Source organism: Osmia bicornis, chromosome 9 (assembly GCF_907164935.1).
Source record: "Osmia bicornis bicornis chromosome 9, iOsmBic2.1, whole genome shotgun sequence".
Taxonomy (NCBI): domain Eukaryota; kingdom Metazoa; phylum Arthropoda; class Insecta; order Hymenoptera; family Megachilidae; genus Osmia; species Osmia bicornis.
In genome coordinates, this window is record NC_060224.1 from 3,496,535 (window position 1) to 3,524,506 (window position 27,972).

The 27,972-nt window shown below is 30.7% G+C and overlaps 5 protein-coding genes across 6 annotated transcripts; 3 read left to right on the forward strand and 2 right to left on the reverse strand.

Moving 5' to 3' along the window:
- The first annotated feature begins 5,513 nt into the window (after window positions 1–5,513).
- Window positions 5,514–8,042, forward strand: LOC114878281 (zinc finger protein 534-like). Its single transcript, XM_029191896.2, has 5 exons — window positions 5,514–6,462; window positions 6,534–6,737; window positions 6,818–7,239; window positions 7,306–7,493; window positions 7,559–8,042. Exons 1-5 carry the CDS (start codon window positions 5,787–5,789, stop codon window positions 7,965–7,967), a joined length of 1,899 nt encoding a protein of 632 aa, XP_029047729.1. The 5' UTR covers window positions 5,514–5,786; the 3' UTR covers window positions 7,968–8,042.
- Window positions 8,002–12,891, reverse strand: LOC114878280. Its single transcript, XM_046287159.1, has 17 exons — window positions 12,702–12,891; window positions 12,590–12,641; window positions 12,329–12,534; window positions 12,091–12,252; window positions 11,620–11,790; window positions 11,198–11,575; window positions 10,826–11,124; window positions 10,549–10,753; window positions 10,284–10,487; window positions 10,009–10,224; window positions 9,784–9,940; window positions 9,409–9,701; window positions 9,130–9,345; window positions 8,913–9,074; window positions 8,716–8,835; window positions 8,472–8,638; window positions 8,002–8,409 (listed from the first exon to the last, which is right to left on the reverse strand). Exons 1-17 carry the CDS (start codon window positions 12,765–12,767, stop codon window positions 8,292–8,294), a joined length of 3,192 nt encoding a protein of 1,063 aa, XP_046143115.1. The 5' UTR covers window positions 12,768–12,891; the 3' UTR covers window positions 8,002–8,291.
- Window positions 12,892–13,190: 299 nt separating this feature from the next.
- LOC114878282 lies at window positions 13,191–18,238 on the forward strand. 2 transcript variants are annotated; one of them, XM_029191898.2, is made up of 5 exons: window positions 13,191–13,423; window positions 15,760–16,337; window positions 16,411–16,562; window positions 16,684–16,870; window positions 16,973–18,238. In XM_029191898.2, the coding sequence occupies exons 1-5, from the start codon at window positions 13,387–13,389 to the stop codon at window positions 17,162–17,164; spliced, it is 1,146 nt and encodes a 381-aa protein (XP_029047731.1). In that variant the 5' UTR covers window positions 13,191–13,386; the 3' UTR covers window positions 17,165–18,238. The 2 variants fall into 2 exon arrangements, with proteins under 2 accessions (XP_029047731.1, XP_029047730.1); XM_029191897.2 differs by having other exon boundaries at window positions 13,204–13,423; window positions 16,411–16,577.
- A 246-nt stretch (window positions 18,239–18,484) lies between these two features.
- LOC114878284 (succinate--CoA ligase [ADP-forming] subunit beta, mitochondrial-like) lies at window positions 18,485–23,881 on the forward strand. The gene is given in 14 exon segments (XM_029191901.2): window positions 18,485–18,553; window positions 18,628–18,896; window positions 18,981–19,143; window positions 19,206–19,473; window positions 19,546–19,819; window positions 19,919–20,040; window positions 20,714–20,775; window positions 20,777–20,851; window positions 21,806–22,065; window positions 22,142–22,304; window positions 22,377–22,641; window positions 22,728–23,032; window positions 23,113–23,232; window positions 23,309–23,881. Coding segments are annotated over 14 exon segments (2,571 nt in total). The 5' UTR covers window positions 18,485–18,499; the 3' UTR covers window positions 23,480–23,881.
- Window positions 23,882–24,709: 828 nt separating this feature from the next.
- Window positions 24,710–26,707, reverse strand: LOC114878283 (astakine-like). The gene is made up of 3 exons (XM_029191900.2): window positions 26,528–26,707; window positions 25,480–25,637; window positions 24,710–25,403 (listed from the first exon to the last, which is right to left on the reverse strand). The coding sequence occupies exons 2-3, from the start codon at window positions 25,610–25,612 to the stop codon at window positions 25,144–25,146; spliced, it is 393 nt and encodes a 130-aa protein (XP_029047733.1). The 5' UTR covers window positions 25,613–25,637; window positions 26,528–26,707; the 3' UTR covers window positions 24,710–25,143.
- Window positions 26,708–27,972: the final 1,265 nt, after the last annotated feature.

Here is a 27,972-nt window from a genome sequence, read left to right on the forward strand (position 1 = left end):
CATTACTAGGCCTTTGCAGGCGCAGATTTAGAATACGGAACATATGAAAATATGTTACCATATTCTAAACTGTAGTCCTTTTGTCTATACTATGGGTGTCCGTCAATCTGACACCGTTGGATGCAACGTGTTGGACGGGCGGGTAGCGCTCTTAGCGAAGGGGTGCATCCTGTCCTGGCGTTACGACGTCCAGGCGGGGTGGGTGGTATGTAGCGTCGAGCGCAAGTTCAGGGGGCCTAAGAACCTCCGTTGCCAGCTGATATTAGCAGTGCACCATGTTAGTGTCATAGTTGCTCAATTTTGCTTTTCAGTATTTGCTCTTCAAGCATTGTATAAAGTTCCCTTTTCGAACTTGAAATTCATTCTGTCACGTTCACGGTTCTCGACCTCACGAACTCTGTCTCATAACCATTTATCCACCTGCATACCTTTGTGTAGTGAAATATTACCCCGTTAGATATTAATGTACCAGACATGTTTCTAGATTAGGATTTTCTATTTTAATTAGTGTTGCGAAAAATTTCCAACGCGAAAGTAAATATGACTATACACTGACTAGTATTCGGTGGGAATCCTTTTGGTTTTTATGTGATAAAATAGTTACAAGGATTCCGCGGCATAAGACCGTGAACACCACCTCATGGGAGATAAAACCATGCATTACTAGGCCTTTGCAGGCACAGCCATAGAGTACGGGACATTTAAGTATGTCGCACTCCATACGCTAAGCTGTCTTAAAGTCCTTTTGCCTATACTATTAGCGTCCACCACTCGGACACGTTGGATGCAACGTGTTCGATGGGTGGGTAGCGCTATTAGCGAAGGGGTGCATCCCGCCTTAATGGCCAGGTGCCATTGCGGCCAGGTGCCTTAAACAGGCGGGATGGGTGGTATGTAGCGTCTGGCGTATGAACTAGGGGGCCTAAGAACCTTCGTTGCCAGCTGATATTAGCAGTGGACGCATGTGGAGTCATATTTGCTTAATTTTGCTTTTCAATATTTGCTCTTCAAGCATAATTTAAAGCTCCCCTTTAGTCATGTTGCTAGATCAGTATTTTCTATTTTAATTAGTGTTGCGAAAAATAACGCGAGAGTAAATATGACGATGCACTTACGAGTATAGGGTGGGAATCCTTTTGGTTTTTAAACACAATGTTTTATTTAATTAATCAAAGTAGTTACAAGGATTCCGCGGCATAAGACCGTGAAACCATTTCATGGGAGATAAAACCATGCATTACTAGGCCTTTTCAGGCGCAGCTTTAGAATGTGGCGCACGACCATATGTTACATATTGTAAACTGCAGCCTTTTGTCTATACTATGGGCGTCCGTCAATCTGACACGTTGGATGCAACGTGTTGGACGGGCGGGTAGCGCTCTTAGCGAAGGGGTGCATCCTATCCTAGGCGGGGTGGATGGTGGTAGCGTCGAACGCAAGTTCAGGGGGCCTAAGAACCTCCCTTGCCAGCCCTATATTAGAAGTGCACCATGTTAGCGTCATACTTGCTCTATTTTGCTTTTCAGTATTTGCTCTTCAAGCATTGTAGAAAGCTCTTCGTTCATACTTCAACTTCATTCTGTCACGTTCACGATTCTCGACTCTAAACATTCATCATTCACACTTCAGCCTCACGAACTCTATCACATAATCATTTATCCACCCGCATACCCCGGTATAGTGTATACTTTTATTAAAATAGTCTAGTTTATTTCCTCGCTATATTCTCCATTCGCTCTCGTCTTCGACTGATCTCACACCGCGTTACACATTTCCTTTTACTCCCAATTACTCTGTCTTTCTTTCTCCAAGCTATCCGACTATATACTCCACCCCCATGGGGGGGGCCAGCCCATATACTAAATCGAAGCCGTAAAATTTCGCCGATATTCTTACTTTTAATAAAGTGAGAATATCATCTTTAGTTTTTGCTAATTATACGTTTTAGCTTAGGCATTTCAGCACACATGAAGAAAACTGGTAGGTGAAAATACCTTTGGCCTTGTTCATTTTTATGCCCAAAGCTCATTCGGGTACTTAGACGTACTCGCGTGGGTGGAGGGCGGTGGACAAGGTTTAGTTTTAAGTGTAATACATTTTGGCGACTGACAAAAGTAGTGAACCAATAGTGATCTACGATACAAGTTCCACATGTGTGTGTGTGGTTAGGATGTGGGATTTGTATCGTTTATTAACAATCTTAACTTACTATAACATTACAAAATACTTATCAAGAATAAATTGAAAAATTTTTACATTAGATAATTCAATAGAATACGAAAATGAAATGTATTACTTTAGCACAATGTTCACTATTATTTGTCAGTCGATTTCAGCAAAAAGGTATGATTTTATTAGAGTGTGAAAGTTGAATTGAACTCGGGTGTCGGAGGCGTCCCGGGACGTTCTCCCTAGGTGTAGGCATTTTTGCACCCGGGTGGTTGTATGAGAACCGTGGAGTGAATTTTTGTGAGAATGATTTTTGCCCTTTTTTAAATATAGCGATAGGCAGGCAGGTAGTTTACTTCTGGTGTGATTGAGTTTAGTTTATAAGTAGGCAGGGCCAGAGCAAGCTTTCATGTTTCTCTTCGTATTCTCCTCTAATACGTGAGAAGCTTGTATCTGGGGTTGGGAAACCAAAAATCAAGAGAAAAGATGAAAATGCAATTTAATTAATTTATCAATTAATTAATTTAGCATTCTCTCTTGATTTTTTCAAGGCCAAGCCTTATTAGTTTGTAAGTCGTAGTCGTGGTACTAGACCCGATTACAAAAATGAAGTATTAAAGTGAAAGTGCAGTGAAGTGAAGTGAAATTAAAAAGTGTTTTGTGCTTGGACATTTGCAAAAATTGTGCAGGTATGCGAGTAGCGATTCAAGGGATCGTTGCTCGTTTACGTGTTACGTTTTTACAAATGTCTGAGCAAACGTAAAATTTTCGCGAGTGATTTTTGTGAGGCTATTGCCGAAGAAAGAAGAGGCTATATGCTGAAGAGCCCCGGCAAAATTTGCCCAGAAGAGGGGAACTACTAATGGCTCTCCATCTTCGGATGGACAGTCATTCTGTCACTATGCTCGCTAATTTGTTTTTTAATTTTTTAGTTTTTTTTTTGTATGATCGTTTTGCACATATCGTCGAGAACATATTGAACTCGAAATTTTATGAGTTCAATAGCCAGCTCGTTGAATGGTCAACTCGCGATTTTATTTCCCCTATTTCTTTTTTCTTTATTACTTTATTGAAATAAATTATTTTTTTCTTGTTGATTTGCCCATCTATTAAATTTCATGTTCTCATTTTAAATAGGTTCAATTTATTTAAAACATAGCCTGGGTGAGTTCTCACTTTATTAAATATCTCTGAGATTGTAATGGTAATTATATTTTCTGTTCTCTGCATTTTTCATTTCAATTGTAATCGAAATTATGATGTTAATTATATTTTCTATTTCAGCATTTTATTGTTGAATTGTTATTTTGTTAATTGTTACTGAAATTATGATGTTAATTATATTTTCTATTTCAGCATATTATTATTGAATTGTTATTTTCTTTGTTTTGGGGGGTTTTGTGATTTTAGGGAGGCCACTATTTTATTTCAGGAAATTATTCTCCTCATGTATATAATAATCATCTTTTCTATTACAGCATTTTGTTGTTCAATTGTTATTTTGTTAATTGTTACTGAAATAATGATGTTAATTATATTTTCTATTTAAGCATTTTATTGTTGAAAGTTTTATGTTGTTTGTTTTGAGGGGTTTTGTGATTTTAGGGAGGTCACTATTTTATTTCAGCAAATTATTCTCCTCGTGTATATAATAATCATCTTTTCTATTACAGCATTTTGTTATTCAATTGTTATTTTGTTAATTGTTACTGAAATAATGATGTTAATTATATTTTCTATTTCAGCATTTTATTGTTGAAATTTTTATGTTGTTTGTTTTGAGGGGTTTTGTGATTTTAGGGAGGTCACTATTTTATTTCAGCAAATTATTCTCCTCATGTATATAATAATCATCTTTTCTATTACAGCATTTTGTTATTCAATTGTTATTTTGTTAATTATTACTGAAATAATGATGTTAATTATATTTTCTATTTCAGCATTTTATTGTTGAAATTTTTATGTTGTTTGTTTTGAGGGGTTTTGTGATTTTAGGGAGGTCACTATTTTATTTCAGGAAATTATTCTCCTCATGTATATAATAATCATCTTTTCTATTACAGCATTTTGTTGTTCAATTGTTATTTTGTTAATTGTTACTGAAATTATGATGTTAATTATATTTTCTATTTCAGCATTTTATTGTTCAATTATTATTATTTTCTCAATTGTTTCTGATATTAGGATGTTAATTTTATTTTCTATTTCAAGATTGTATTGTTTAAATTTTTATTTTATGTTGTATGTTTTGAATGGTTTCACGTTCTTATGATTTTAGGGTGGGTCACTAACGTAGCCACCTCCATGTGGTGTGACCTGGTAATTGATATCGTTTTCTAAAGATTACTTTTATAAAGCGATATCAAGCTAAGAGCTACGATAAAAAGATTTATATATTTTTTAATTGGGAAACAATAGTTTAAATTCAGAAAAGTATTTTCGGGATTGCAATATTACCATATAGAACGTATAACTATAGTAATTTTATAGTTCCTGAAAAAGGAACTTGTATGATTTTTGACTAATTACAAATGACTAATTACCTCCTTCTTTTCGAAGTCGGTTAAAAATAAAATAAAAAGGAAATCACAAAATATGGAATTTAGAAAGAACGAAGTTGTTTGATACGCAATGGTAGAAAGAAATCAACCCTGGCGAAGATATTTCAAGCAGAGACGTTGTACATTGGAAAGGCCATGACTTTATCCATGATTCTGGTCAGACGCCAGATCTCGCTCTTGTCCACAGAACACATAATTTCTGCTTTTCATTTGATAGAAATTCGCTACGTTGACTAACAAATATTTTTCTTATAACAATTTTCGAGAGGAATTTATTATTGAATGAAAGTAAAAATTTGCATAAATGGAGGGTGGATGGGATGAGGTAGGGCGGGATTCCAAACCACAGCAACCTCCTCGTGGTGAGAACTGGGCAATCGTTATTATTTGATGACTAATTAATAACTGTATCATTATTTCTATGGTACATTTATTAATTATACAGCAAATAATACGAGCGAATTGGCTGCGAAATTTATGCTTTCTTTTCTATTTAATCTCTGTTATATATTTTTCAGGAACTATGCCTTTCATATTCTGAAGTGTATCACATTTCAACTACAATTTTACGGAACGAAAATTAATAATAATGAATGCATGGTCAGTATTGTTTAATTATGTACTTATAGCTATCGTAGCATTCACGTATCATTTAGGTGTATGCGAAAGGTGACGTAGTATAGCATGCCGTTAGTTGATAGGATTGATAGCATGCGATAATTGAGGTGGCGCTTAAATCAGTTTCTGTTCGGCCTAATTTTCGATGAAACGTGACTGTTTTACCGACGCGGAATTCGAAGTTCGACCTCGACGCTCGCATCACCTTAATTAACTTTTTTATTAATCATTAATACATAGGATTTAGATATGTTATGTCATCAAATAAAATGGAGGTTGTATTTGAGATGTATTGTGAGAAAATAATGTATGTATACTGCACAAAATGGTCACAATTGTGTGAATTATTTGTTATAAAGTAACAGTACTTATATGTATATTTTTCAAAAAGAGTTAAATAACCAGTTGGAATATTCTGTGAAATTTTAATTGTAATACATGATGCCAATGTCAAATGTGTTTTGTTTAATATGCAATGTAAATCTTGATATTTCATCTTGCATAAATATATTTTGTACATCTTTTCCTCGTAATGGAGAGCTCTTAGTAAATTTTGTATCAAGAGTACTTCGTATAGCAATTTCTGAATTACAAGATTCTTATATGTGTACACAATGTTATAATCTATTCCAAATGTTGGAACAAGCACAAAAGACTGTTTTAAATATACGTTGTGAGATTTTAAAGATATACCATACTAGTGAAAGGAGAAAAGCTATTAAGCAATCCAATGAAATTAAATTAAATTTAAATACAAATCTTATGTTAGATGAAAGGAAAATAGATGTAAATAAAGGTAATGAAAATTTAAAAGAAGAATCTAATTTGCAATCTATCCAATTTGAAGAAGTAGTAAAACAACAAATTCAAGACAAAATAACAAATCAGAATATTAATATCCCAAATGTAAACTATAATACCAATATTAAAACTAATGTAGACACAAAGAAAAGTATTAAGAAGAAAGTAAATGGCTGTATTGAAGTAGACAATACTCAGTCATTTGATTGTAGCAATAATCATAGTAAGGATGAAATTTTTAGAAACGAAATATTTTGTGGTTCAGTAACATTAAATAATGATAACAATGCACATAATATTGCTTCTTCTCAAGGTAAGGAAATATATTATCAGTTACAATTAAAATATTAATTGGTTCTAAAAAATTTTTTTATGTTTCTACAGAAAATATGCATGCATTAAAAATGCATATTGAAGAAAAGAATTATATTTCCTCGATAAATTCAGAGCAGAATGAATCAAAAGGTTTCTTAAAAATGGATACTATTTTTTCTGATAATGAATTACAAGTAGAACACATTGATTTTGACTGGCATGAATTAGATGAAAATGTTACAGAAGTAAAAGAGAACACTGAAAGTACAGCAGGTATTAAATTTATATTTGTTATTCTGAATTTTTTCAAACATTAATTATATTTTCGATTGTTTAAATATTTAAATATGTAGTGACAAAAGTGGAACAAATAAAAGTACCACTGGAATCAGGAAAAATACCAAAATATAATTTGAAACCATTAAAGTATTCCTGTTCTACTTGTGGGAAAAGATGGAAGACCTCAACTGAATTAAAAACACACATGAAAACTCATTCTACACTGAGGCCATATATGTGTGAAAAATGTGGTCAAGCATATAAACATAAACATGCATTAGAAGTACATGTTGGAATGCATAATGGAATCAATCCATTTCAATGTAATTTTTGCAAAAAATGTTTCACACAAAAAGGAGCACTTATGAGGCATATACCAATGCATACTGGTGAAATGCCTTACCAATGTGAATTATGTGGTAAAAGATTTGTTCATCATACTTCATATAATATGCATAGATTATCACACAGTGGAAAAAAATCCTACAAATGTCATGTAAGTAAAAACCAATATGTATATTTATGTATTTATCATACATATTTAAATATGTATATATTTTAGATGTGTGATTTATCTTTACTTTCAACATCTCATTTGAAGAGACATATGAGAGTTCATACAGGTGAAAAACCATACAGTTGCACATTATGCGGAAAACGTTTTGCAGAAAGATATAATTTATTTGCTCATCAAAAAATTCATGATCCACTTGAAAATAAAACAAAGAAGACTAATGAAATGCAATACCAGTAAGCATATAAAAAAATTTGTAATCTCATGCTAAATTTATTTGTTCTAAGTAATGGGCTTTCAGATGTAGTTATTGCAACTTAATATTTGAACAAAAGCAAAATTTGAATGATCATGTGAAACATCATACTAATTCAAATAATGAATCTGATTTTAAGAAATCATGTTCAGTTTCACAAATTGAACCAGAAAATATTGAATTATCCAAAAAAATAGATCCTGAACACAATTTACTACAACAAACTTGGATTCAAATGAATCATTCTAAATTAAATACAATTGATAATCAAACAAGATTTGTGCTCTTACAGAATGATATTGATGAAAATTCTTTTGCAGTTACATTTAATGACCAAAAAGTATCGTTGGAAAGTACAAACTATAACACAAATTTACAAGTAATAGTAGAACCTTTAGGTACATCACTTTTAAACACTAATCTTCCTCCTACTGATATCAATTTTAATATTTAACGAAATAATATAATATTTTAGAAGAAATATTTTAAAAAATCAATTTATTTTTTATCATATACATGAACGATTCCTATTATATTTTTTAAATTTGGTGTTGTAATACAAATCAAATCTGCAAAAAAATATAGTTAAATTAATAATAATTAAGTATAATAATTACAAGTATGTGTTCTTAGATATCTATGTTATAATTGAGAGTTCCTTGTATAAAAATATTTCTGAAACAATGTGTTCATTTTACATAATAATTAATGGCTATATACCAATAAATTGTTATCAATAAAATTCTAAATAAGAGATAAATTGATATTTACCTTTGAACTAATCATTAGATTTAATTGAAGTTGCTGACATTTGACTTGGCAGTAATTCTTTCCATGAAGTAACACCATACATTCTTAATAAAGTTTTTCTTTGTAATACAGATGTTGATAAAGATCTACAAAATTATTTATAAAAAAGCATGAAGCATTGTAATTTAACAAAAGAAATTAAACTTACTGTTCTATCTCATCAGTAACAGAGTCAACCATTGTTGGTATAGCAACTGTTGAAAAGTGATCAAGTTCAGACAAAAATTTAGATTTTTCAATAGAATGGTTTGAATACAAGTCATAAGTAAAATTAATCAGTGTATTAAATGCTTTAAAGTAGTGATCTGTTAGTAGCTGCAAATATTATTTTAAAGATGTAAAATTCATATTATTTTGTGAATTCAGATTTAATAAGAAATAGTGATTACTACCACTAAAGAAAAGAATCCTGGTTTATCCATATGATAATTTGAATACATATTTCTCGTTTTTAATACGAGATCGATGTATATATTTTTTAAAAATTCTGGATCTTTTGTTTCTGGGAATGGCTTAAAACAAATTGAAAAATTTCATTATTATGTACAAACGACGATATTAAAATGTATTAAAATATTTGAAGACGAACTTCTATTAATATTTCTTCACTAGATATTGATTCACTGAGATCTGTAAACGATCCCATTGCTTGCAATATTGTACTTCGGCGATGTAAAAGCCTTGCTTGATGCCTTTTACGTTTTAACTTTTCATCTTCAACTATAACATTTGATTGTTCATCTAAAATGACCTATAAATAATTTATAGTTACTTGTTGTAACACATTTACTAAGTAGATTTAATACTCGTAATCCTTTCTCGTTCAAAGTAGAATTATCAAAATCGGTCTGTATGTAATCAAGTTGTTCTTCTTGAAATTTAATACGTTTCTTTTCTTCCATTTCTATCATTCCTATTTTAGATAATAATGATTTACTTTTTAATATAATTTCAGTCATTTCACTGTCATATTCTGGCATTGTAAATAGAATGTTTGAAGGTAACTGAAGATTTTCTATAATCTATGAATTAAAATATAATAATATATCTCTTATTATATAACAAAGATATAAAATTGTTCGTACATTATTTAAAATTTCTTCAACAAAGTTTAATGTACTGTTTGCAGGTTCCAATAAATTTTCTTCTTTGTCTTTGTCTGCTTTTGCAGACACAGAATTTTCTTTACTGCTTTTCACCCATGTATTAATATCAAATTTTTCTTGTATCCAATTACGATGAACATCTTCACTTTTCGTTAATACAAGAATGGGTTTAACATTGGAGTACCGTTTGCTCATTTGTATGGTTGCATGTAAGTCAGTTTGTGTAATACCAATTTTATTTTGCAATGTCAAAGAAATAATCTGATTGTGATCTATAAATATGTAAGTAATTAATTAGTCTAAAATAATATTTTAACAAATATTATTAAAGAAAATTGAACATTATCAACTGACGAAATCCGTAACTGTTCCCTAACATTTCTTGAATTGCTAAAAATTCACCGCGACGAGACATGTCATTAAATTCTTCTCTGTTTGTAAAAATATAAGCTTGATTTTCGATATCGCTATTTTCTGGTTGTTTTGTAGTATACCACCGACAGTATTTGATCTAAAATAAATTGTTAATTTCTAACATATTAATTCATTATATTTGAAAAATTAAGTATAATTTTGTACTTTGTTTGGAAATGTTTGGGCAATGTGCAATGCCAAGGATACTTTTTTCACTGCACATGGACCTGTAAGTATTATTAAAGGTAGACTTGTTTCATCATAAGGTTTAACGTGAAGATCAATTCTGGGTGTGCTTAATTGTTCTAACAAAGTTAATTTTGTAATAGTACGGGCAGCTGTTAATTCCACTGGTGATACAAATAGAATTGCAGCAGCAATCTATTGAAATACATTATTTTTAATATATTTGCATTATGACTTAATTCTTGATTATGTACCTTTTCTGAAGTAGATACATGATTACCATCAATAGTGTGTATACTTGGTATGGAAAACAAAATTACACTTTTATAATTAGGCCATTTTGTACAACCATTGCCTCTAAGATCTATTTCAAGTATTAAACCTTTGAGATTTGATAATTCCAATAAATCATTAATTCTATTAAATTTTAAGTCTATCACACGTAAACTATATGCATCCTAGATTTTCAGATCAAATGGTTATTATTATAAATAGGCTACAATTAACAAAAATTGTTACCTTAAAAAACTCCAAAGTAGTTATTTTATTGTATCCTAAACGTATTACTCTCAAATGGGGTAAAATATATATCCCTTGACCAGGTATAATAGATTTAAATGATATTATGCAATTACCTTCTAAATTTAGTTCCTGAATATTTAATTTATCTAAGTTCTCGATATATTCAATTAAATTGTATGATAAATTTAAGTATTTCAAATACCTAAACATATAATATATAATATAAAAATGAACAAGTTCCTTCAGTTATACGTATGTAGAAAAATATACTAACTTTAAATTTTGCAAACCAAAAATAGTTTCAATTGCATTGTGCGATAAATCTAAATGAACAATACTCCAGAAGTTACTGATATCACACATTTCTGATATATAATTATATGATAAATTTACATATGTTAAGTACCAAGGAGGTGTAAAATTTAAAATAGTATTCATCCTGTTATGAGCCACATTCAAATACATTAAATATGGTATTCCTCCCAAAGGAGATAAACTTGAGATATAATTGAATCCAAGATCGACATATTGCAAGTAACGATGATAATACAACATAGTAATATTTGAAAGGGACTATAAAAAAATTTTGTTTAATATACTTTATTCATGGTCTTAAACGTTCTGTATTAATAATAGAATAAAATACCATATTCTTCATAATGCATTTACTCAGAACATAAAGACCATTTTCCGGAGATCTAGTCAGAAATGATTTTCCAGTTCCTATTAGTCTGTCTGTAAAAAAGCCACACAATTCTAAATCATCAAATAATACCTCTTCAAGGTGTCTTATTTTTACAACAGGTGCATTATCATCATTCCATAAATTAGAATTTAGAGCATAACTACTCCAACTACTTTCAGTTACACATTTTATTGTGTCTTCATGTGTAGTAACAGGTTCTTGATGAAGTAATGAAAATGAAAGATCAGACTGTACAAGTAGAAGAATTATTATTTCAATACTAATTTCAATATAAATTAATTTTAAATAACAGTTACACTTGATGTAGAAGTAGTTGAACTGATTGAAGTTGTTGAATCAGTAGATGAAGCTTCAAATGGCACATATCTATCATGTATAGATCCCCAGCTCATATCACTATGTGATAATACATCAGAATCAACGTCATTCTTATCTTCAACATAATCTGTGTGTGTCTTTTCTTCCACATCAGGAAGATTATTAATTGCATTTGATTTAAGTAATGATTCAGAAGGAGAAAAGAGATATGTGAACTGTTAAATAAAATTAAAAAATATATATAGTTCTTATATTAGAAATAAAAATGTTAATATTGTCTTTGATAAGTACAATTAAAGTTACAATTTTACCTTCTTGTAGTTCATTTTTATATTTAAGTTATTATTTCTTTGTCTGTAAAATAATAAAACCTTGAAAATAATTATATAGCTTCATACATTTCTACTGTTTCTTAACAGTTGAATGCACATAGGATAACTATACATCAAATAGTAAAAACACATGTTTTTATTCAGTTAATATCATGAAAGTAAATGATACAATAGCATTTAAGCATCTAAAGCTAAGGTGTTCAAAACTGTATCTGAAAAACGATAATGATGCCATCCTTCTTCTAATGTTAAGTTAAGTGCTCCTTTATCTTTGTAAAATTTTTGTGCAGGATTCCACTCAAGAACTGAGAAATCTAGTCTACAACATTTGTTTTCTGTTGCTTCCTATACAAATAGATAATGTACAAATTATGTATTAATGTCACTCATTCATTATTCTTTTGTACTTTAACAAACTTACTGTAGCAATAGCTTTTAACAGTTTGCTTCCAATATGCTTATTTCGATACAAGGGTGTTACATATATGTCTTCTAAATACATGGCTTTCCCACACCATGTTGAATATGTATAATAAAAAATTGTATACCCTACTATATTTCCATTAACTTCTGCTACATAACATATAAATAAGGGATGTTCTACATCAAATCCATCTTTTTCTAGAACTAAAAATATTTATAATTAAATATCAAATTAAACATCAACACTTTATATTCTTACCTGTATGATCAATTTTAGGTCCTTCTGGCATACGTTCAAAATCAGCTAATTCCTAATACAACATAAAATCAAAATAATTTATAACAATGAACAAGAAATAAATTAAATTTACCTGTATTAAATTTCTAATAGCTTTACAATCTTCACGTTTTGCTTTGCGTATTATTATGTTATCCATATTTGCTGTTAAATTTACTACTTGCAGTTTATCTTAACCTTTTATATAGCAAAATATTTTATTAACACAGTAGAGGTTATACACAATTTATAGAAAATATGAACAACACATTAATTTAATTATGTTTAAATAATAAAAAAGAATACCTATTAACATAATTTCTAATGTATTAATGAAATATTAAATATGCATATGTGTAACTTTTAATATAAAAGATGTTAAATACTTTTTTTCAACTTATTATAAAATTAATAATTACATTTCTATAATTTAGTTAGGAGTTAGCTGTATGCAATATAAAGATTGAATAAATAATATGTATGTGTTTTATTAGAATCATGAAATATTATAATAAGTAACAATTGTAAAAATTTTCTAGCCAATTTAAAATTTTCGCGCGTTAATCAAATCGAATCTCGAATAGTATCGAAGCATCAGTTTCCGGTGCGAGGCGACATTGACTTCCTGGAAGCACACCATTTGTGTTCATTCGCGATCGGTGCGTCGTGTAACGTCGTTGTGTATGGTTTTTTAGTGACGTTATTATAAATAATTCGGGTGATTTACTCGCGGTTCGTGTGTTTTTCGCGTTGAAAAGAGTCAAAAACAGAAAGAAAAAATGTCAGAGATTGACGCAAAAGTGAATATGTCGCTTGGTAAGTGGCCAGAGTCTCGAAAATCTAGCAGTTTTGCCGATAATCCTGGGTGAGCGTACGGCTACTGTTTCTTCTTTTGCACAAAATCAAAATGGCGATGAAATTATACAACGTATATAGATACCCACATTTATTTTCGTTCGTTTATACTCGTCGATAGATTTTGGAAAAATACGTATGAACGATGAGACAACTTTTAACAGGATTGTTCGTCTCTTTAATTATTAAATAGAGACTGATTGACTCATTTAGTCCATATTTATTTATGGGAAGATACGGGATCTTTTCGATCACTGGAAGGAACTTTTCACAATTTATGGTCCATTTAAAAAAAAAAACACAATACGATGTATTCCGGATCGTTGAACGTAACATTCACACTAGAAACAACGTATCATTATGATAAAGAAGAAAAGTATAGCCGCCAGGAGTGATTTCTTTTAATAATAACGAAATTTTGTTAAATGGAAAATTGACGAACATGAACGGGTCACTTTTGGATAATGCCGCAAGCGAAGTTGTGTGACTCATGCTTCATAAAAAGAAGTCAACTTTCTCATTGCGTGGGATATACGTTTGCGTAACTTTAGTTATATTTTTATCTCTGCTATCATGTTCCTCGAGTTTCTCTTCGTCCATATAGTGGATTTGAAATGCTACACCATGTGCGAGATGAAAGGAAATGCCGAAATTTTCGGATCAATTTTGTTTTGGGTCCTTTGGGAATGTGTATAGCGCAATTTTGTCACATGAATTGAATGTAACAATTTAACTTATTTATAAAAAAAAAATACAGTACATACAAGGAGAGCATTTATGAACCAGGAGATTTTTGAATGACTGTGCGTTAAGAATATCAAGAAATATACTTCTCAAAAATCTATAAAATATTTCCTACAATTAACAGGAATAATTTTTCATGTTAATATCGAACGAATTAAAAGATCCAATTGGATTTATATATTTAATTACTCTGTCTAATTACACTATAAGAAGCTACAGATTCTACAACCTTTACCTAAATGCGATGCAATGGTAAAAACATATACATATAATAATCATGTTATTACTTATGTACGAAGAATTTTATGAATGAAATTTGGAAACTCACAGAGAAGAAAGTTATCCTACAACTTATCTGAGATATATTAATACTCATCAATATTTTAATTACATAGTAATTCAACTACAATGCTTTTATGATATCAGTATATTACAATGTCAGTAATTCATGACAAGAGTGGTTTATATTTAACTAAAAAATGATGAATAAACTGTTAAAACTAGAAATGGAAGGACAAAATCAGATCAAGATGATTATTTGACTCACCCAGTAATTATACCATGAAGATACCAAATATTAAACAAAATTAAATATTAAATTTAATATACAACTAAAACCAATGTATGAAATTGGATATTACAGAGACATTAAAATGTGCAGAAAGTTCTACCATAAAATGTGTAAATAAAAAGTTGGAATGAAATTTGAAGAATGAAGCAGTGATGAATAGAAAGAGGAAATGAAGTATCTGAGAAAATGCTTATGAAGTCTAGAAATATAAACGAAGTAAAATAAATGAATGCAAATGAAGAATTATTATTTGTTAAATCAGTCATTTAAGGCATTTGCCTTTTGCATAAAAGGGATTATTTTAATTTTACACTGAACCATTTTTATTTAAATAAATTGCATTATAAATTCAAACTTAACGTTCCTTACATATTGTATTAGAATATAATTTGATGCATGAACAAGTACACAGATCTGATCAATTTAAATAAACTTATATAACATCTATAAGGGTACTTGTTTCATGTGCAATAGTATTCTAAAATATCAATGATTCATTACCTACAGACTTGCAGTAATTTACTAGACTCTATATTTTTTTTACTTTAGAATAGTACATCTGTGAGTTTTATTGTTATTTATTTTTAATATTAAGAATACAGAATTAGTGATATATTTTAAAACATTCTTAAGTGGTTGGGTAAAAAAACACATTCAGACATGTAAATAGGCATATATACATACGTATATGTACAATTCAAGTTAATATCCAGTGTGATTGTCACGGGTATGCATATATGTTGGAAGAAAATCCAGGGAAGTCAGGGGAAACAATTTATGAAAATATATACTGAAAGCCACAATTCCCTTAATGGAAATAAATAAGAACCGAATTTATCATCTTGAGTTAATCTTCAGTGTCGTCCGTACAAGAGGAAATTTTTCAGATATTCGAGACTAAAGCTTAAAAAAAAAAAAACATTCTTTCTGCACTATTAAGGCCGTACGCTCACTAAACCTTGTGAATTTTCTTCCTTTTAAGATGAAATCATAAAGATGGAGAAAAAGGAGAAAAAGAAAAAGGCTGGGCCTCCCAGTGGAAAAGGTGGTACTAAACGCACTCGAGGAAGTGCAAGAGGACGCAATGGACTGAGGGGTAGAGGAGCTAGAGTAAAACGTAATGTTGGGACTGTTAAAAAAGAGCAAACATGGCAAGCTGGACAAAATAATAACAATAACAATGTCCGCGGTGGTTTTGTAAGAAAACGATACAAGAAAAGCACTGGTCTAACTAGATCAAGAAGCAACTTGACGTTAAATCAGAAAACAAGTGCACGAGGAGCTTTCAATGTTCGTCGAGGACGAAGCAATAGATTTGGTTTAACTCGCAGTAGAAGTCGTACAAACTTGACTTTCACTCAAGGAGGATTTTTCACCAATAATAAAACTGCGTTGAAACGAACAAACAGTTTACCAAATCTACGTGATCCAACATCAGTTCATAATCGGTTGGGATATCAAAGTCCTGCCCAAATTGCCTATCGAAATCGTGTTAAAAGGGCTAAACAATTATTGTTACAACGGCAAAATCAGAGAATGTCTTTACAAAATCAATTCAGAGTAAGTAATATATCAAATACCCATGAAACAATAAATAGGACTTAAACTAAAATTATTGTTTTTCTTTTTATAGGTACCTCAAGCTGGAAAATCTTTAATGTCACTTCAGCAAAGATCTACGGAAAGAAGGCAACAAATTTTAACGTCTCAACGTCGTTTTACCACCGGTGGATTACGCTCAGATCAAATTGCCCGGGCGCAGAGACGGGCGCAATATGAACAAAAGTTAATGAGAATGAAGTATGGTTAAAACTTCTATAATTAACTATTCTAAATAATTTGATTTTATACAATTTTCTATGTTCACGTAATTAGTTTGTATGATTGAAATAATACAATGTTATAGTACTACACGATTAAATACGAATTCAAATGTGAACTTCATGTGCACATTGGGAAATGAATATAGTGCAGGCACGCACCAACGTCCTGTTACACTTACACCCAGCCGAAACGGAAATGCCGTGAACAGTTTGCGCCAGCTGCCAAGAGGACGTTCGCCATTTAGACAAAATGTACAAAGCTTAAACATGGTATGATATAGATCTTACTGAAACAATATTCAAATTATGCATTTTCAGATACTTTAGAGTTCATTGTATTCTTAAATGTATGTAAATGATGAAATATTTTAGGTTGGCCGGGCACCTTTATTTGGCCGACAGCGTTCGAGGTCACGATCGCGTTCCCGTTCTCGTACACGTAACACTCCGTCATCAGATGCAGGAGCAGATGTAGATGATCGTACTTTCAGCGAAGTCATGTACAGCTTGTCTGGAAATCTTGGTGTTACCGGAAGAACGCTTAACGATAGATTTAGTTTTTAAGTCTGAAAAAAAATTTTGTTTTGTATTTAGAACATAAGACTGCTGAGGCCAGAAGTGATTTTTATGCTTGAAACACAGAAAAAATGGTATTAAATGAATTGCAACTCAGCTACTTGAATATTTTTGACTTAGTTTTGTTTCATATTTTAAGCAATATGAAAATCATTTTTAAGTTTTTAAGGTATAAAACATTTATCTTTGGAATATACATTGAAATAATAGATGCATTGAATTTTTAATAAATGCAATATTTGCATTATTTTCTGATTCTGAAAATACCTTATGACAATTTACTTTTTAAATTTCATGAGATAAATTACTTGTTTTTTTTTCATTTTTCTCTTAGAGAGATATATACGTTTGATTTATGTTGCATAGAAACAAAATTAAAATACTTAAGCTTAAGAAACTAGTAACAAAAATGTAATATATAAGAAGAAAATTCATAGTAAATTTTTTTTATGAAAAACAGCCTGAAATTGTTTATAAACATTTAAAATAAATCTTTTGTTAGTGTAAATAACATATCTTTCTGTTTAAGAACTTACCACATTATTTTTATTATAAAAAACATTTCAAACTTTCAGTAAATGTATTTTTTTTATTGGATTCAACAAATTTATGGAAGGATATAGTCTCAATCATGTTATTTTAGTTTTTATAAACAAGTAGACATCTTAAAAATCAAATATTAAAAGAATTAAATCTGAAGCTACGTTAAAATTATAAAAACTTTACAAGTTTCTTAAAATATAGTATGACCTTTTTTTATTATACTAATTAAATAATTAAGTGCTTGTAAGAAAGTCATAATCAGAATATACATAATGTATACATAGAAGTACAATGTAAATTGACTTTTTATATTTTATTGTATAAACATAATTTAATACGTACAATATATCTTCTAGATAGAATCTTTATTACATTAATATGAAGGTTACATCTAACTAGTGGAATAACTTTGTTAGTTATTTAAATTTGTTATCCCAAGCAACGAATATTACATTATTGAAATGTAAATATTGTATGGCAGGTATTATACGTTCAATATAATATTAATTATACGAAAAACTATGGAGTTATTAATGTTATAACAAAACTACATATTCTACATTCATCGCCTACTTGACGTAATCATTTTTGTAAATTTTATTTGTAAATTGAAAGTTTTATAATATGGGTTTATAAGCAAAATATTTTGTAATATTTATACATAACATAGTAATACTTCAAACATTCTCGTAAAAATCAAGAAAATTTTTAAATGAATATATTAAATATACTTTTTTATTACACATCAACAAGGAAATTAAAAAATTAATTGCTTATAAAATGACACCAGGAATTTCAACGTTAATGTCATTCGCTCAAAGAATAGAAGGACAGGTAAATATTTAATTTTTTAAGTAATTAATAAAAAGCAAGACTAAAAATGTTAATATTTGAAAAATATTTTTTAGATTTTATCTCGAACGTCTGCTCTGAAACATTGGACTACTCAACAAATTCGACACATGCGAGTTCATGAACATATCGCATATACTTTGTTAAAACAAGCTGGAATTCCAACTCCACCTTTTGGTGTAGCTAAAACTCCAGACGAAGTTGCTAAAATAGCCGCAGATCTTAAAACGAAAGACATTGTTTTAAAAGCTCAAGTTCTTGCTGGTGGTCGTGGTATGGGACATTTTAAAGGTACCAATGTCAGCGGTGTTGTTATGTGTGAAACGTGAGTCTAATTATTTATTACCGAATTTTTACTATCTGTATTATTATCAATAATATAATGTATTTATATTTTAATGATTTGCAGTCCTGAACAAGCCAAAACTCTGGCCAGCAATATGATAGGCAAATTATTAATAACAAAACAAACTGGAGCTGCTGGAAAAATTTGTAATTCAGTGATGGTAACAACGCGCATGTTTCCACGTAAAGAATATTATATGGCGGTAATGTTGGAGCGATCTTTTGATGTAAGTATCTTTTTAATGGATTTATTAAATGCATGGCGAAATTAGAAGGAATATAATTATAGGGTCCAGTTGTAATTGTATCTAAACAAGGCGGTGTTAACATTGAGGATGTTGCCGCCACAAATCCGGAAGCTATATCGTACATACCAGTTAACATCATGGAAGGTTTAACAGTTGAACAAGTAAAGACCATTGTGGATAAATTAGGTATAGAAGGAGAAGACAGAGAAATCACTTCAATAATTGCTTGCAATCTCTATGAATTGTTTATCGAAAAAGAAGCTTTATTGCTAGAAATTAATCCATTTGCTTTAGACATTTGTGGGGAATGTATGTAGAAGAAAAAATCTGTTAAATAAATTTTGCTAATCATCAGTTACTGACGTTAATGTATATTTTCAGATGTTGCTTTGGATTGCAAATGTTCTTTTGACGATAGCTCGGAGTATAGACAGAAAGAACTATTTGCTCTACAGGATGAATCACAAATGGATCCCAATGAACTCCAGGCAGCGAAATTTAATTTAAACTATATATCTCTAGATGGAAACATAGGGTGTATGGTAAATGGAGCTGGATTAGCAATGGCTACTATGGATCTTATAAAACTGTATGGTGGTATGCCAGCTAATTTTTTAGATGTAGGTGGTACAGCTACCGCAGAAACTGTAAAAGAAGCATTTAAGATAATAATCTCTGATCCAAAGGTATCTAAAAATTAACAAATTCTGAAATAAAAATGTTTAATATACTTCATTGGAAATCTAAAATTTTTAGGTAGAAGCGATTTTAGTAAATATATTTGGTGGTATCATGAGATGTGACATAATCGCTCAAGGAATTATCACTGCATCCAAGGATTTAAATTTGACCATTCCAATAGTTGTAAGGCTGCAGGTAATTTAATAATGCTGTTCAACAAGAAATTGGAAAACAATATTACAAATTTTTTTTCCGATACAGGGAACTAATGTAGAGCAAGCAAAAACTTTGATCCAGCAGGCACAATTGAAAGTTATTTCTGTAGACGATTTTTCAATGGCAGCTGAAGCGGCTGTAAAATTGGCATTGATGGTAAATGCAGCAAATTCTTTGGATTTAGATGTTACTTTTAAAGCTAAAGATAAATCTACTAAAACATCAAAATGATTTTTAAAACCGGGATTTAGATAACGTTAATTAATCAGTATCTTAAAATACAATATTGTACCTGATTTTATATTCATACTAATAATTTTAAGTCAGATACCAGAAAATATACACAAAAACTTTTGTCTTCATACATTTCATGTAAATTTGTATGGATATATTTGTAAAAGAATAAATATTTTCCTTGAAGTTCATAACTTATTTCGGTTTTTAATTTATCTGTATGAAACATCCTAAATTTGATGAACATAAAGTTCAAAATATTTATTTTTTAACAAGAAAAAGGTTTTTTATTACAGCAACTGTTAATAACAATGAGATTATGCTTTAATTATGGGTGAGAAAGGAAGGATTTCGACGGCATTAAAATAGTGCTGCCATCGCGGGCTTCGTTGGTGGAGTTTGCGTCATGTTTCTGTAGGAAACGTCAAGAAAGGTGGGGACACGAAGGCGCAGCTTACATTTCGCAGTCCACTGCTACTGCTTTAGTAAGATGGCTACCATGTTGTCTCGGACAGCCTCATTCGTTGAAAATTTCACTCGATTCAGTGGATCGAAGGTACGCTAAATAATTTCTTTTTCATATGGTAGTATTTCGTTCATTCGCATTAATTCACACCTGCATACTTCCTTTATTTGCACGTCCGAATATCTGTTAGTATTTACGCCACTGTTTCACAAGTGGAGTAATCACCATATTAGATGTTCTGTAGTCTGCTAAATTGGGCGCCAGGGTCAGACGATTCGAAGCCAAAGATTGCGGCCTTGCACTAAACACAATTTTTTTTATGAAATATGAGTATGACAATTGTGCAATACGAGGATGATCAATTTCAGACTCAACCTTTGATTTCATGGTCATTGACTTTGTATTCTGCGTTCGTATTTAATTGATGATTATTAAATTATGTCAGAACAAGTATCACTTGTCAGACAATTAAGAGCTGTCATACTATTGAAAATTTCAAAATTTAAACAACTGACGATTATATTATTGATTTGATTTTTCAACAATGATTTTGTAAATATTTTTGTTTCAGTTTAATTAAATTATTTTTTTACTACTTTTGTGTTTTGTATGTTACTTTTATATAATCGTTTCAACTAAAATATTTGTTTATTAAAAACAAAGTAAGTTACAAGTGCCAAGGATTTAATTGAAGCTACGTATCTAGGTCATTACCACTGATTGATCTTTGAGTTCAGATTATTTTTACTTCCTATTGCTTAAAGCTCATGAACTAAGTTCATGAACTGTTGATGCTGATATGTTAAGTTATTTCTAATAGTTTAAAATTGTTTCATACATTGTAGAATTTATTTCTAAATGAAAATATAAAGCAAGCATTTACAATACAAGTATAATATTGTTATGTAATTATACGCAATGTGCCAATTATAAAAGCTAATTATAATTGTAATTTCTCTAATTATGAATAATTTTTTTTCTTCATTTTTTCAAACAATTTCTTTACATTGTTAAATTATTATTCAAACATTTATCTTTTTTTAGATATTAGGTTGCAAAGTCAACTTAGCAAAGCAACCAGTTAGAAACTTAAATGTTCATGAACACATAAGTTATACTCTACTAAATGAAGCTGGAGTACCAACTCCTAAATTTGGAGTTGCTAAAACTCCAGATGAAGCTGCAAAACTTGCTGCTGACTTGAAAAGCAAAGATATTGTTTTAAAAGCTCAAGTGTTAGCAGGTGGCAGAGGAAAAGGTCATTTTAAGGGAACTAATATCAGTGGTGTAAAGATGTGTGAAACGTAAGTTAATACTGCTATATATGTATAATAATAAATCATAATACCATTTCATGTTATATTAATCTTTCTATTATAGACCAGAAGAAGCAAAAAAATTAGCCAGTCAAATGTTAGGTAAATTACTCATTACTAAGCAAACAGGTGAAGCAGGTAGGATATGCAATGCAGTAATGGTAACTCAGCGTATGTTTCCTCGTAAGGAATACTACCTTGCAGTCATGATGGAAAGAGCCTTTGGTGTAAGTTTTTAAATAACAGAATTTTAATTAATAAAATTATAGTTCCTTTGATTTAAAAATCGTTAATTTAAGGGTCCAGTTATAATAGCTTCGAGTCAAGGTGGTGTAAATATTGAAGAGGTTGCTGCAACAAATCCTAATGCTATAATGTACGAACCTATTGACATTGACAAGGGTATTACGAAAGAACAGGCAGACCGTATTGTAGTTAAACTTGGTCTTCAAAATGTTAAAGATTATATTTCTGATATCATTATGAATCTATATAAACTGTTTCTAAAAAAAGATGCCCTTTTATTGGAAGTGAATCCCCTTGCAGAAGACATTAATGGAAAATGTAAGATTAGTTAATAAAGAACTTGTTTGATTATGCTTATAACAAATAATGTTACTACATGACTGATTTTATTTGATGCTGTCTAGACTTCGCATTGGATTGCAAATGCAGATTTGATGATAATGCCGAATTTAGGCAAAAAGAGCTATTCGCTTTACGGGATTGGTCTCAAGAAGATCCTAAAGAAGTTGAAGCTGCTAAATTTGACTTGAATTATATTGCACTTGATGGTACCATTGGGTGCATGGTAAATGGAGCAGGTTTAGCCATGGCCACTATGGATATTATAAAATTACATGGAGGGGAACCAGCTAATTTCTTAGATGTGGGTGGTGGTGCATCTACCTCTGCTGTAAAGGAAGCATTTAAAATAATTACTTCTGATTCACGAGTAAGTTATCTACATGTAATGTATCTACAGACTTACTTTAATATTACAATGATATTGACATGTGTTTACATTGAATACAGGTTCATGCTCTCTTAGTTAACATATTTGGTGGAATTATGAGATGCGATGTTATTGCAGAGGGAATTATCGCTGCAACTAAAGAACTTAGCTTAAAAATCCCAGTTGTTGTTCGATTGCAGGTATAATAAAAATAATAAATACCTTTATGTAAATAAGTATTTAATAGTACTATATTACATTATTGTATGATTTCAGGGTACAAACGTAGATGAAGCGAAAGCGCTTATCGCGAATGCAGGTTTAAAAATTGTACCAATCGATGATCTTGACGAAGCTGCCCGTGTCGCGGTGAAATTATCAACCATTGTTAAATTAGCGCAATCGGAAAATCTCAGTGTCAACTTCGAAATCCCTTCAATTTCATAAGCTTAGTAAAAATATATACCAAGAGGATTACGAAAGTATATTCATAATTTGTTAAATTCTTGAAACAATATTTGAAAGTAATAACTAGATTAACAATCTCAACTGTCATTTCTGTCTTGTATTTAGAATCACATTTTTATTAGAAGCTAAACGGAAATAATTACTGAAAATGTTGGATTTCCTTGATTTTCGGTAAATTTATTTTTCAAAAAGACAGACGTTTGTTTGTCACTATATACTATTAGTAAAAGTACCAGATAATTTATTCATATTTGGTGTTGCGTCTTTAATGTAAGCACAAATTCTTTCCCGAAAAGTATTTCAAACTTCTTCAAGAATGTAATTTATTGCTTACCCATTAACGGGTTCTGTGATTCAGTATTAAAGTTAAGTTACACGATATATATGTATCAAAATAGCCATATTTTTTGCAAGAAAATCTATCCTACATTCTTTTAAAATCCATATTTTGTACTAACAAAGTACATGGTTATTGTCGATAAACGGAACCTTTTGTATAATCATGTATGAAAAAAAATGTTATATTTCAGACACTTGAGATATACTTGTTATATCTCGTTTAAAAAAAAAGGCCTGTTTAATGTAATATAGATACATGTAGTTATGTGTATACATATATAAATTATTTTACGTAATTTTAGTTTGTCTTCATTCCGTTAACAAATCAAAAGTAATGTTCACGTTTTTCTCTCCCTAAGACATATATTGCAAAATAACTCGATTACGACGTATCAGTATTATGACATGACGTGATCAACTAATGATGAAATTCATTTATTGATATACTGTTCGCATTTACTTTATAGACAGTACACAATACGTCATAAAATGTATCATACTACAAATCCATAGCATAATTTAATTTATTAAAAATAATTTTATAAGATCATTATTAATGATAAACCCGTGTTACGTTATTTTAAAATTTAAATGTTCCTTCGAATGTGACACTGTTTAAAAGTATTTTTGCTTAAATGAAATTGTTACGACCGATAATGGTATTCTGTTTTTCAATAAAAACATCGTATTGTTATGATGGCTATGTCCTTCATTTGTCTATAAAATAACAAATTTGTAATATTCAAATACGCAAAATATTATATAAACTTGTGTAACGATATATAAATCCAAAATTTTCCATATTCATATATTTATAGATCAAAAAATGTAAACAGCTTCAAGGTGTTGAAAAAAAAAGTAGACTTGGAATATTTTAAAATAATTTTTTATTCGAGGGAAGGACATCGCCAATTTCCCTGTGAAACCCTATCATACTTGGTACTGTATGTATATTGTATAACAATTGTTTTTCATTACTAGATCGGGCTAGCGGTGATACGAAATTGTAAAACAAAAATAAGTTAATCGATAATTTACTTCTCCAAAGCAACTTGTTTCGTCATAAAAATTTGTATATCACAAACATAAACTTTTCAAGAATGATTAACTTACACTAGTGATCAAACTAACATTATTTTACAATTAATTTTGTTCATTTGGCTATACATGGCATCTATCAAATTCTTAAATTTTATTAACAAGTTTTAACTTAAAAATACTCGATGCTTTGGTCCTTTATTTATATCGTTAGGAAAGAATCATGTCCTGGATTTCTCATATCGCTACCGTTTGGTCGCATTTAATTAATCGTCTCGTTTGTTATGTTCTCCAAACAAACGGTTTGTATCGCGTTCTAGACCCGTATCCTTGCAAACTCCTTCCTTAGCATCGCATGATAATCCATTTGCACAGGGACAAAGAATGTAATGAACATCCGTCAACGTTACCAAAGCGCCATCAGGATATCCCACGGTCATATTAATGGCGGAGGCACTACCTGGTCTGCAAACTTCTCCTTCTTTCTGCATTGCTCTACATTCTGGAATACTGTACCTTATCGGTCCTAGAATAATTAATTAACGTTTTCTTTATAACAGAAATTTTCTTCTCTTGTGTACCTTAATGTAAAAAATAATTACCTATGTTACAACAGTAGCCTGATTCGCACTCCAAATTGTTTTGGCAACGTATATAGTCCGGTCTAGCGAGTTGTGCGCGGGAGGAACAACTCAGTATAAAGAAAAGAAACGAAGTGACAAAAATTGGCGTCATCGTTGTTATTTTCGTTTGCTGACTCCTACGAAAGAGAAAAAACAAATTTTAGTCTTCTATGATATCAAATGTTATTTCGAATTGTATCCATTACTCAATGATTATCCATGTAATTAGTCGTATTATGATACTTATTTTTTAATTCTGTTTAACTATACAGTTAGGAGTACCGTTTCAGGAAACAATGTTACGTAGGTTGATCGTATATGGACCGATCTTTTGTCCACAGATTAGTCACACGTACAATCGTCATATGAATAAGTTAAAACATTTATTCCCGATATCGGTACTCCTTGATACGTTCAATGTTTGTCCTAATTTCAATGTTCTGTAAATATCCTTAGACCTTCACCTTTCTCCTAGTCGTGATAAAACATCATTGAAAATGATAGAACTACTAAGATGAATAGAATAGCATGAATGTTCTGAAATTTGAATATAATGAGCATTGTTAAACATTTAATGAGCTAGTGAAACATCCGACGCGCGACAATACGTATGTACACGTATGCTAATATTAGTTTATACTAGTGAATACTAGTTTACTGAATCTATTATGAAGTTTATCTATGTAATTTAAAATATGCGATCACTCGAAATGATCGTGTTCGATATTCAGATAGTGGTCCCTTCGTTTGAAATGTTCGGCGCAATATCCGCGTGTCTTACAGGATTTCATGCGTATAACTATGATATTTAACTCTCCGACAATGATCCCCTAAGACAACAATTGGAATTTAATTTTATACTTTATTTTAATTCAATTTCTTAAATTTTATATTATTCATTTAGTTATTATTTGAAGTTGCGATTTACCTAATCAGCTTACGTGTTAATCACGCGCACCGCTCAATTCTAATCGTTTTCTTTGATCTAAACTAAAAGATAAGGAAAATGTGTATCTTAAACACTTACAAATCTTCCACGTTGTCCACACTCAGCAAACACTTGTCGACATTTGATCGTGCAAACCGGTGAGCCTGTTGTTTTTATACATGCTCTTCCTCCGCTTCGTTCGCTCCTCCAAATAAACGAATAGTTCGCGCGTTTTTCCTCAGGAGAGAAAGATTCACGTTCGATGCACCTCTTTCCGCACCAGATCGCTCACCTTGCCCTGAATAATACGGTGTTTAATATCAGTAAATAATTTAATCTTTTGTACACCGAATTAACGAACAGCTAATTAAATGAACCTCGTACTTAGTTTGAAAAAAAAGGACACAGATAAAGGTATAAAACAGGATGATTTACGTATTTAAAGAAGCGCGGCAAAACATCCTTAAATACATATTCCTTGAATATATTTTCCTTCTGGAAATGATGCGCCTAACACGAGGTCAGGTATAAGAATATCGCGCCGCTATCCGAAAATCCACTTTGATTAGGCGATGTACCGGTCGGAAAAGTGAACATTTCCCACGGCGATAACAGACAACTTTTTCTAGACACCTTAAAGGCATTTTCTTATGTTCTTATACTATGTAAATAATGACAAATTCAATGAAAAATTGCTCGTTTATAATTGCAGTATTACGTAATCAATTGAATGGAAATCCCATTCGTGAAGTCAGATCGCATCAGATCCTGAAAGCATACGCTTAGGATTAATAATTAATGATATAAGTTGTTCCAATACAATGATATTAATCGAGGAGAATACAATAGACAGAAAATTGCAGCGCGTATGTATAATTTATGTACATCGCAGGAAAATCAAGACACGATTCTTTCAAAATGGTACACGTAATAGTTTAGTGTTTCTCTAAGTTTTAAATAAATACCTACCTAAGAGCTTGAATGGTTTATTGACCGGCGTTATGTATAAAAGGGCTATTAAGTGTTACTTCGTTTCTGATTATTTATTTTCTAGTTTGCGTTATCGTAAAATTAACATTACTACTTTCAAAACCAGATTATTGTTACGTATAAACATATAACTGTATACCCTTATTATATTTTCTGCGTTCATGTAATTTGCTGTATTTCTCTTTTTGGCTTATTGAATAAACTCATTAAAAGGACGAACGTGTTGATTTTATTACTCTCGTGTGTATCCTTTACATCTCTGCACCCCTTATAAACCTGCATTATTTTCATCATAGCATTCCTTACATCACCGCATCCTTTACATCCCTGCTTCCTTTATATCCTTGTATCCTTTATAGCTCTGTCACTCTTACATCCTCGTATGCCTAACATCCCTCTATCCTTTACACCTTTCTATCACTTACACCCTTCAATCCTTTACATCTCCCCATCCCTTAAATGTTTGTTCCTCTTACAACCCTGCTTCCCTTATAGCCCTGCATCCCACAAATCACTTTATTCCCTACAATCTGCGGTGCCTTACATCCCTTTAT

Excerpts from the sequence above, each read along its gene's own strand:
- LOC114878281 (XM_029191896.2), top strand. The coding sequence starts at position 5,787 with ATGATGCCAATGTCAAATGTGTTTTGTTTAATATGCAATGTAAATCTT. Across the intron at positions 6,463-6,533 it reads TAATATTGCTTCTTCTCAAG|AAAATATGCATGCATTAAAA; the intron begins GTAAGGAAATAT and ends ATGTTTCTACAG. Across the intron at positions 7,494-7,558 it reads ACTAATGAAATGCAATACCA|ATGTAGTTATTGCAACTTAA; the intron begins GTAAGCATATAA and ends ATGGGCTTTCAG.
- LOC114878282 (XM_029191897.2), top strand. The coding sequence starts at position 13,387 with ATGTCAGAGATTGACGCAAAAGTGAATATGTCGCTTG. Across the intron at positions 16,338-16,410 it reads CTTTACAAAATCAATTCAGA|GTACCTCAAGCTGGAAAATC; the intron begins GTAAGTAATATA and ends TTCTTTTTATAG. Across the intron at positions 16,578-16,683 it reads CAAAAGTTAATGAGAATGAA|TACTACACGATTAAATACGA; the intron begins GTATGGTTAAAA and ends ACAATGTTATAG.
- LOC114878280 (XM_046287159.1), bottom strand. The coding sequence starts at position 12,767 with ATGGATAACATAATAATACGCAAAGCAAAACGTGAAGATTGTAAAGCT. Across the intron at positions 12,253-12,328 it reads TGTTAAAAGCTATTGCTACA|GAAGCAACAGAAAACAAATG; the intron begins GTAAGTTTGTTA and ends CTATTTGTATAG. Across the intron at positions 11,125-11,197 it reads AATGCATTATGAAGAATATG|TCCCTTTCAAATATTACTAT; the intron begins GTATTTTATTCT and ends ATTTTTTTATAG.
- LOC114878283 (XM_029191900.2), bottom strand. The coding sequence starts at position 25,612 with ATGACGCCAATTTTTGTCACTTCGTTTCTTTTCTTTATACTGAGTTGT. Across the intron at positions 25,404-25,479 it reads AGGCTACTGTTGTAACATAG|GACCGATAAGGTACAGTATT; the intron begins GTAATTATTTTT and ends TAATTATTCTAG.